Raw genomic sequence first — 10,685 nt, 5'->3', positions numbered from 1 at the left:
AGCTCCCATCGCCATTGGCTGATCTGATAAATAGGGCCCGCCCCCTTGGCTTTGGGGCTGGCTGAGGGGAGGCTTTCCGGTGACCTACTTCCGTTCCTTGGTGCTGTGGACTGTGGGCCTCCGGGGTCGGTGAAGGTGAGTGGGGTTTGGGGCTTTGGGTCCGACCCCAGCGGGTTCCTCTGCTCTGCCGCCTGCAAACCTCGGCCCGACCCTTGTCGCGCCCCTACCGAGGACGCCGGGCCCTGCGGTTGCCCCGCTGGCAGAGTGTCCCGGCTGTAGCTGCTGCTCCGTGCTCCCTTCCTTTCCCCTCCCCCGAGCGGGAGGTCGCAGGGGCCGGTCTGTGACCCCGCCGCCTCTGACTTAGGCGCTTCCACTAACCTTGTCTCGTCCAGCCCGACCCCAGCCTGGCCGAGTTCAGTAGTCCGGTTTGGAGGCTGCGGAAACGTTGCCGGGAGATAGTTTTAGCTTGCTGAGTGACACCCAGCAGGCTGAAGGTTTCAGCATTCGAGCTTGTGGAGCTTTCAGAGCTTCTCAAGTGCAGGGTTCATTTACCGATTCAGCAAATATTCACTGAGCACCTCCTGTGTGCAACATCTGTTCTAGGCGCTGGGGATTCAGCAGTAAATAAAAGACAACAATCCATTTATGAAGCCTATCTTCTGTGCTTGGAAAAGTCTCTGTAAGGGCACTTATTTCTCTGGTGTATTTAAAGGTCACCTGCCCCTCACTTACACTCCAGGAGACATAAGCTATCCTGAGAGTGAAAGGAAGCGGCAGGTGTTGGACAAGTGTCTTGAGATCCTGGGGAAGATTTCTTTCGTCTTCCTTGTGATCCACCCCATAGCTTGCAAAGACCTTTGACATTTCAGTTTTTTTCCTAATGTTTGACATTGATCTTATTTAGTTTAAGTTGACTATTTTCCCATATTCTATCCTGGTTTAAAAAAAGAATGGCTGTAATCACTTTCCATCTTCTCTCACATTCACACACGTATTGAATACCTCTTTTAAGCGTATTGCTAGTATACTCAGGGTATGTGCTAACACTGCAAGGGATCATCAGACATGAATAGGAAGGTGCAGGTGTATTACTAATCTAACAGGGAGGGGGTAGAGAGCCCCTTAAGTTTGTATAAGATTGTAGAGCAAATTGATGTGCACAATTAACATCTGATATTTTTAACAGCCTTCTTAGGTAAGCAGGGCTATTATCCCCATTTTTCAGATGAGGAAAGTTTGGTCGAGAATCTGCCCTATTTAACTAAGCCTTGTTGAAATGGGGGTATGTGTCAGGTTCTGTGCACTGGAGAATCAGTGAATAAAACGCAAACTGAGTGGAAATGCATTTAAATTATTTTATGTAATGCATGACTACTGCATTAGCAGTATTTCCAAAGGTACATGGAGTGCAAACACTAGAGAACGGGGCTTTGATAAGTTAGGAGTTGAGTAATAGAGGGAGGACCATCTAGCGGGGAGAGAATATATTTATATGCCAGGTTGCACACCTTGAATTTGAAAAGGTAAATTGTCCTCCTCTTCTGATTTAGTGATCCTAATTACTTTAGTTGACAGATATACCCACTCATATGATGCGGATCTATTTCTTAAATACTTGAATATTTCTAAGATGCCCTTCAGACGATTCTCTCCAAGAGCCCTGTTTTGATCTGACCAGTTTTATTTTCTAGGATCTCTAGATGGCTGGACGGAAACTTGCTCTAAAAGCCATTGACTGGGTAGCTTTTGGGGAGATCATACCCCGCAACCAGAAGGCTGTTGCTAACTCCCTGAAATCCTGGAATGAGATCCTCACCTCCAGGTCAGTACCTTGCTGAGAGGGAGTGTCTTAACCTGTCACTTAATGTGGAAACAAAATGTGCTTTGGAATTGCACATGAAGTTTTGATGTTCTTCCGGCAGAAAGTATAAAGAAATCCATGCATTTTCCAAATGCAAGTAATTTTTTGGCATTCCTTTGATCTCCCTCCAAGGGAAGAGTGTGATGGTAGCCCCAGGCCATAGGAATAAGGAACAGGGAAATTGCTGTGTGAATTTTTTGTTGCTCATGGAACAATCTTAACTTTTGCTTTTCTACGTGATCAGGTTGGCCGCTCTGCCTGAGAAGCCACCTGCCATCGACTGGGCTTACTACAAGGCCAGTGTGGCAAAGGCTGGCTTGGTGGATGACTTCGAGAAGAAGGTGAGACCTCAGGCAGCTAAAGCTCTGGTCTTGTAACACGTCCTACTTGGGGAGCAGGACGGTGGACAATTACACGTGCAGGATGACAGGGAGGAAAGAGGGGTGGAATTAACACCCAGAATCCAAAGGAGGCTCAGGAGAGATGGGTGTGGCCAAAGGTCTTGTGATGATAGATTTAAATGGTAAATAGGTGCAGAGACTTCAGGGTCTCTTCATGCAGCAGGTTTCTTATCCAAGGAAACAGTATGGCAGAGCCTTAACCTGGGAGCCAGAGGGCTCTCGAGTTGGACGTTTCTGCCCAACTCTGAGTTCCTTCTTAGCTCCCCACCTGTCTCCTTTTAGAACAAACGTAACATTTTTTTTCTACCCTTTTACTGTTTTCCTCTTTTCTCTGCTGTCTTTTTTACTGTCCCTTGTAGCTGTGATCTCTTGCTCACCTATCCTCTTCTGATGTTAAATTTCAACATCCAAAGTTTGTTTGTTGATTCGGCGGTTGCTTATTGAGGGCCCACTCTGTACCAGGTGCAGTGCTAAGTGCTGGGGCCGCAACACTAAGCTGTCTTCGAAGGAGACCATCTCCTCCATCTCCATTATGCAAACATGATTTACGCCAGTCCACTACGGTTTCTTTTAAAAGAGAAATCAGGGGACTTCCCTGGAGGTCCAGTGGTTCAGACTTTGTACTTCCACTGCAGGGGACACAGGTTCAATCCCTGGTCAGGGAAGTAAGATCCTGCATGCCGTGTGGTGCAGCCAAAAAAAAAAAAAAATAATAAATAAATTTTTTAAAAAAGATTAAAATCAAAGAGATTTTATATATTTATCATTAGAGAGCATTGTTACACTGTAGTAAGTAATGCTGAACCATAGTGTAGTGAAACCCAAAGTAATTCATTAGTAAAAAAACAATAATTTTCTAAAGCTGTGATCTGGGTAATACAGAGTTGCTACTCAAAATCTAATAAAGCTCTTACTTTGTATTGTGAATTACAGAACACTACTTTTTTTTTTTTTTTTTTTTTGGCTGCGTTGGGTCTCTGCTGCTGCACGCGGGCTTTCTCTAGTTGCGGCAAGTGGGGGCTACTCTTTGTTGCAGCGTGCGGGCTTCTCATTGCGGTGGCTTCTCTTGTTGGCGGAGCAAGGGCTCTAGGCGTGGAGGCTTTAGTAGTTGTGGCATGCGGGCTCAGTAGTTGTGGCTCATGGGCTCTAGAGCGCAGGCTCATTAGTTGTGCACCGGCTTAGTTGCTCCGTGGCATGTGGGATCTTTCCGGACCAGGGATCGAACCCATGTCCCCTGCATTGGCAGGTGGATTCTTAACCACTGCGCCACCAGGGAAGTCCTAGAACACTACTTTTTATAAAGCCATATTTTTTTAGGGAAACTTAGGAGTGACATAGAACTGATAAATGTGTAAAGTAAATTTTGCTGGATTTTTGTATATAATCATCTCTAGATCTCTGGACATTGAGGATTCATTATGCTGTGGTCAACTTCAAATACTTTCCAATTCCAAATATCTCAATGAACGAGCCTTGTCTTTTACAAGTATATGCCAAGCTGGGCAACATCAATGGATTTTCTAGAAATAATGTAAACGTCTTCTGTTCAGTGTTATTTGAGTGCAATAAAATGCAGAATTCTTAAAAAAAAAAAATCAGAATTTCTTTAGAACTGCAGGGTTCTTTGAGGTCATCAAGTCCAACTCTCTTTATCAAGTGAAGAAACTGAAGCTCACTGTAATAAAGAATTGTCCAAGGTCTCCAGTTAGTTAGTGACGGGGCAGAGAAGAACCTCGAGCTTCCATTGGTAGTCTAGTACTCTTTCCACTACGACGCCCTAGATGCATGCTGGTTTCCTCCCCGAATGGAGAATGTGTTTTTATATGCTCTATTATGATTAGCAGCTTTGAGCCCTTTTTGGGGGCTCTTGGTTATATTAACGACAACTCACTGTCACTGTTTTGTAGTTTAACGCCCTGAAGGTTCCTGTGCCAGAGGATAAATATACTGCCCAGGTGGATGCTGAAGAAAAAAAAGATGTAAGTATTTGAGGCTCTTATTTATTCTAAAATTCTCTTAATTCCTGACAGTTCTGTTTCTTCCTAGTAAGGTTAAGGTGGAGTGACTTTAAAGGATCGATAAAAAGGAATGAACTATTAATAAACGCAATAACATGGATGAACCTCAAAATAATTATGTGAGTGAAAGAAACCAGCAAAGGAGTACATACTGTATGATTACATTTCTGTAAACAGAATTTCTCCCTTCTCTTAAAAGGTGAAAATTTGTGCTGAGTTTCTGTCTCTCTCTAAGACCAGGATTGAGGAATACGAGAAAGAGGTAAGGATGAGCCTTGGCCTTTGCCTATATTTCCTCTCTTTCACGGCCACACATCTTTCACCTAGTGGGGGTAACCTGCCTTGGATTCTTTTTTGCATCTCTGCAGCCCTATTTATCTTAACACAGTTCCCGTCTTTTTTCTAGCTGGAGAAGATGAAGAACATAATTCCATTTGATCAGATGACCGTTGAGGACTTGAATGAAGTCTTCCCAGACACCAAATTAGATAAGAAGAAGTATCCTTACTGGCCTCACCAGCCAATTGAGCAATTATAAACTTGAGTCTGGGAGAAAGCTCTGGCCCTTGAATTATAAACTCTGGACATTAAAAATAATTATGTAGTGCTGTGTGTGTCTGCTCCTTTGCGGTTGAGATAGTTAAACTCTGGAGTTACCTTACTGGGAGCGGAGTTTTTGTTTAAATGGAAAGGTATGCCCATAGGTGTGTGCTGTTGCCTAATGGTGAGGGCGTGTAGGAGCCAATTACTGAGCCCCCAGGGCTGCTGAAATCTTAACAAATAACAGTAGGGTCGATGACAGTGTGTTTCACTGGAATATGGTAAAGAGGAATCATTATCTACTGATTGCCTTGAACTTTCTCTTTGCTTTCAAACCACTGATTCCTAGGGAGTGCTTCCTTCTACGTGTCCATCAGTAAGTCACATGCAGATGTAACAGCAGGGTGAGTAGCAGCAGGGATCTACTTTCCTGTGCTTCAGCTCTTCAGTATAAATGTGGTATAAAAAGAAATTTTGTCACAAAGTTAAAACCTGTTATAGCTTTGTATATGAACACAGGAAATTATTTTAATTCCATCGTTTCATTAAAAAAAATCCTAGTATTGATTGTAGTTAGCAGGACTCCTGAGCAATGCCAGGAAGTGTAGGTGGTTTAAAGTAAGATGAGGTGGTGGGAAAAGTTCTATTGCCTTTGAAGTCAGAGGACCTGGTATGCCTATTGCTTATGCCTGCCCTTGGCCATTTAGTTGCTGGTTCTAGACGAATCGTTTACCATCTCGGGACTTCCCTTTTCTCATTTACAAACATCACGATTGTAATGAGAATTAAATGAGATAACCTGGGAAGTTTCTTGGTAAGAAAGTGATCTAAGCAAAGGCATCTGGCTTGATATGGCTTAAATCCTATAGGACAAACCTACTGAGGGGCTTCCCTGATGGTGCAGTGGTTAGAAATCCACCTGCCAATGCAGGGGACACGGGTTTGAGCCCTGGTCCGGGAAGATCCCACATGCCGCGGAGCAACAAAGCCCATGCGCTACAACTACTGAGCCTGCGCTCTAGAGCCCGCGAGCCATAACTACTGAGCCCACACGCCTAGAGCCCGTGCTCTGCAACAAGGGAAGCCACTGCCTGCACACCACAACAAAGAGTAGCCCCCACTTGCCATAACTAGAGAAAGCCCATGCACAGCAATGAAGACCAAAAAAAAAAAAAACCTACCAGGGGAAGGGTAATGTGCACAGGCCAACAATTTTGTGACACTTCCGCCAGAGATTCCAGAATTTACTGGAGAAGATCAACAGTTGCTGATAACGCTCAAGAAAGTAATGTAGTCTTAAAGGACATAAGCAGAGGAAGCCTGGGGCACCATCACCCCTAATTTGTAGGGCAGGGGCTAGGCCGAAGGTAAACTGTAATTGAGGGGCAAGGCATGTTCCACTTAGAGCTGCTTTAGTCGTAACATAATCTGATGTTCAGCAGTAGTTCTGCCAGAAGGACTTCAATGCACAAAACGAGTACCATTCGCTCCCTCCCCCCAGCCTGTGAAACATTGAACTGGCACCCAGCCATCCAGCTGAAGATCCAGGGATTCAGACAAGTGAAAACATGGGAGTCTTAGAAAAAGCCACTGACTTTGCTTTTGGAGTGTGGTTAGAACGTGTGTTCAAGGGAAGAACCAATATGAGTCCTATGAAAGTGTCGTAACATAAAGGCAGGGGTCCCCAGCACTTGAGGGAGAGCCTCTGGAAGACTCAGGAAGAAACAACAGTGAAAAACTGCCAACGTGCTCTCAGTCCAAGGCATTTAGGAAGGATTGGGGCACTTTTAAGTTTTATATCCTGAATCATTTGAAGTTTCTGCATTGAGCATGCATTGATTTTACATTAAAAATAATCACTAGTAAAATCGGATTATGCTTTTCAAATCACAAGAGAGAAAAGTACATCCTATATGGCAAAAATTAAAGAAATCAGCAAAAACATAAGCATAAATACAGAACCAAACATACATAGGATGATTACGGATCAGTAAAGTGCCCTATTAGAAGACAAAAATTCAAACTGGGTCAGCTAACATCCAACCACAAGCTGTCCATCCTTAAAAAAAAAAGATAATTCCCTGGTGGTCCAGTGGTTAGGACTCGGTGCTTTCACTGCTGGGCTGGGTTCAGTCCCTGGTGGGGGAACTAAGATCCCACAAGCAGAGGCATGGCCAAAAAAAAAGTTAAAGAAGGGTACATTGGCTATATCAAGGGTTCCAACTCCTTATTCTAAAAACTGGCATTGAAGGAAAAAAAATACGCATTTATCCTGCTTTAATTTAAACAATGGTATTTCGGGATAAACTAATAGACCTAGTTAATGATAGAAAGTTCTTTACAAACTATGTGGAAAGAAAGCAACATTGGAAAAAGCACTATTTTGTAATCCCTAATGAAATACAGTTGACCCTTGAACAACACGAGTTTGAACTGCATGGGTCCGTTTATATGTGGATTTTTTTCAATAAGTACATACTACAGAACTACACCATACAAGGTGGGTTGAACCAAGCTTGGTTGAATCTGTGGGTGGGTAGGGCCAACTGTAAACTTAGATTATTTGACAGCAGAGGGTCAGCAACCCTAATCCCCAAGTTGTTCAAGGGTCAACTGTAGTTTATTCAGGCAAAGATCATTCATGGATGAGACCATTATATGAAAGTTTGATGAAGCACTTGACAGTGATGAGGCTGTCACCTCCTGATGCCAAGCCCATATTATGTACCATCTGACATACTATATTAAATACACAGCACCATTTGAAAGTATTTTTGCCAAAAAGTTGAACCTGAATTTAAAAATCAAGGCATTAAAAGTAACTTTCAATTTAGAAGAAATATCTGGGATAGAGGAACAAGTTAAATGACACCACAAAGAAGATAAATCCAAAATGTGGGACATTTTACAGGAAATCTGACCTTTTGTTTTTCAACATGTCAATGGCATGGGGCAGGGGAGGAGGGAAGGAGGGGCAGCTTTAGGTTAAAAAGCGACCCAGAAAAAAAAAAAAAAAAAAAAAGCGACCCAGCATCCAAATCCTGGGTGTTTGGACCTTATTTGGATCCTGATTTGTACCAATCAACTGTAAAAAGATAATTAAGAGATGACTATTGAAGTATGTAGGGATAAAATGATGTGATGTCTGGGATTGCTTTAAAACATTTAAGAAAGGCTTCCCTGGTGGCGCAGTGGTTAAGAATCCGCCTGCCAATGCGGTAGACACAGGTTCGAGCCCTGGTCTGGGAAGGTCCCACATGCCGCGGAGTAACGAAGCCCGTGCGCCACAGCTACTGAATCCCGCACGCCTAGAGCCCGTGCTCCCCAAAAACAGAAGCCACCGCAATGAGAACCCACGCACAGCAACGAAGACCCAACGCAGCCATAAATAAATTAATAAATTTTAAAAAATAATAAAATAAAATAAATAATAAAATAAAATACTTAAGAAAGGGTCTTCCCCGGTGGCGCAGTGGTTAAGAATCCACCTGCCAATGCAGGGGACATGGGTTCAAGCCCTGGTCCGGGAAGATCCCACGTGCCGCGGAGCAACTAAGCCCGTGCGCCACAACTACTGAGCCTGCGCCCTAGAGCCCGCGAGCCACAACGACTGAAGCCCGCACGCCTAGAGCCCATGCTCCGCAGCAAGAGAAGCCACCGAAATGAGAAGCCTAAGTACCACAACAAAGAGTAGCCCCCGCTCACTGCAACTAGACAAAGCCCGCGCGCAGCAGCGAAGACCCAACACAGCCATAAATAAGTGATTTTTAAAAAAATACTTAAGAAAAAGAAAAGGATAAAAGGGATTAATGGAGTGAATGCAACAAAATCTTGATAACTGATGGATCTAGGTTGGTTCATTTACTATTCTCAGTTTCTGGGTATGTTTGAAATTTTTCATAATAAGAATTTTTAAAGCATGGGCAAAAATGTAGATTTATAATATTACTATCTAGCAAAGTAGAATTCGAGACAAAAACATGACGTGGGTCAAACGCAGCTCTTAAATAATAAAGGAAACCATTCACATGAAAAAAATAATGATTGGAACCTTGATGTACTGAAAAAAATAACATTAAAACTATATAAAGCGGGCTTCCCTGGTGGCGCAGTGGTTGAGAATCTGCCTGCCAATACAGGGGACACGGTGTTCGAGCCCTGGTCTGGGAAGATCCCACATGCCGCGGAGCAACTAGGCCCGTGAGCCCCAACTACTGAGCCTGCGCGTCTGGAGCCTGTGCTCCAGCAACAAGAGAGGCCGCGACAGTGAGAGGCCCGCGCACCGCGATGAAGAGTGGCCCCCGCTCACCGCAACTAGAGAAAGCCCTCGCACAGAAACGAAGACCCAACACACCCGAAAATAAATAAATAAATAAATAAATAAACTATATAAAGCAAAAAAGTTATTTCTAGAAACATGATTTGTAAAGATTTTAACATACCTTTCTATTTTTGACATTTGCAAGACAAGTGAGACTAGAGCAAACTATAATAAAGACTCATTTAATAGCTTATATACTAAATTCTATGTCATACGAACAGAATAACTGGAAACCGATAACATTAGACTATAAAGAAAGCTTCAAATTAAAAAAAAAAAAAAGAATCTGCAGTATACATCGACTGCTCCCAGAGCAAACATTACATAAAACCAACAATTAATAGCCACAGTATAAACTGCAATAACACAAAACAATACAGAAATGCAGCCACTTGGAAACTGAAACTCTCTCTCCTAAATCTTGGCTCAATGAGAAATCAAATATGTAATTACAGAATGTTTGGAAGAAAAAATAACATGAACATTTCATATTAAAACAAAGCAAACTGATGGCATTAAATTGTGTCATATAAAAACATTTCATTACACAATACATTTTGATTACAGAAAAAATCAGAAGATATAGATAAGAAAAATAGAAAATACTGAAAAAACTAATAAATTGGGTTATAAATTAATACTCTCATATTAAGTATCATAAAAAGCTAAAGAATAATTAGATCAATGGAAAAGAACAGAATGTTCAGGAAAAGTCCATACCGTATTAGGATTAAGTACAGTTTACCCCTGTACAACCAGTATTTGAATTGCAGCTCACTTTCACACTTTCACGCAGATTTTTTGAACTGTAAACACTACAGGACTACATGATCTGGGTTGGTTGAAGCTGAAGCTCGGCGCCCCTAACACCCCCCCCCCACCCCACCTGTGTTATTCAAGGTATATGCATATAAGTATTTACTAAATAATCTAAGTAGCATTTTGAATCATTGAGGAAAGGCACTGATCTAAGTGTTTATTTGTAAAACAGGAACAGATCCTTACTTGACACTTAAAAATAAATTCCAGTTACAGATGTAAATGTTAAAAAAAAAAACCCACAAGAAACAACAGGAAAAATTGTAGGTGAATATTTATATAAGCTTCAGGTGAGAGAATTTTTCAAACACCAAAGCAGAAACCAGAAACTACAATGAAAATAATGGATAGATTTGGGCGGGGCGGGGAGGGGAGGGGGGATCAGGCACTTGGGGATCCTGCAGGCATCTTCAACTTGAGATAATCAGCCCTGAAATCATCCCTTCCCCATCTGTCTTGGGGGGGTTGGCACCACTGTCCCCCCAAATCCTGGGCACCATCTTGGGCTCCTTGTCTCCCTCATCCCACAGCAGTTAGGAACCAGATCCACAGATTCCATTTCCTGAACATCTGTTTTACTTCCTTCCTCTTGGTATCCCTGCTATCGCCTCCATTCATGGTTTGCTTATTTCTTCCCTGAACCATACATCTTTCCCTAAGGGGTCTCTCTGACTGCACCCTCACCTGACTCTAATTCATTCTTTTTTTTTTTTTTTTTTTAATAT

The 10,685-nt window shown here is 42.6% G+C and overlaps 1 protein-coding gene across 1 annotated transcript; it reads left to right on the top strand.

Annotated features, from left to right (window-relative positions):
• The first annotated feature begins 16 nt into the window (after positions 1–16).
• ATP5PD (ATP synthase peripheral stalk subunit d) lies at positions 17–4,889 on the top strand. Its single transcript, XM_036836047.1, has 6 exons — positions 17–135; positions 1,692–1,822; positions 2,106–2,202; positions 4,170–4,241; positions 4,480–4,542; positions 4,687–4,889. Exons 2-6 carry the CDS (start codon positions 1,701–1,703, stop codon positions 4,816–4,818), a joined length of 486 nt encoding a protein of 161 aa, XP_036691942.1. The 5' UTR covers positions 17–135; positions 1,692–1,700; the 3' UTR covers positions 4,819–4,889.
• The last annotated feature ends 5,796 nt before the right edge of the window (positions 4,890–10,685 follow it).

This window comes from Balaenoptera musculus, chromosome 20 (genome assembly GCF_009873245.2).
Source record: "Balaenoptera musculus isolate JJ_BM4_2016_0621 chromosome 20, mBalMus1.pri.v3, whole genome shotgun sequence".
In the NCBI taxonomy this organism is placed as follows: domain Eukaryota; kingdom Metazoa; phylum Chordata; class Mammalia; order Artiodactyla; family Balaenopteridae; genus Balaenoptera; species Balaenoptera musculus.
Note: the sequence above shows the minus strand (reverse complement) of the source record. Positions and strands in the feature narration are given on the sequence as shown.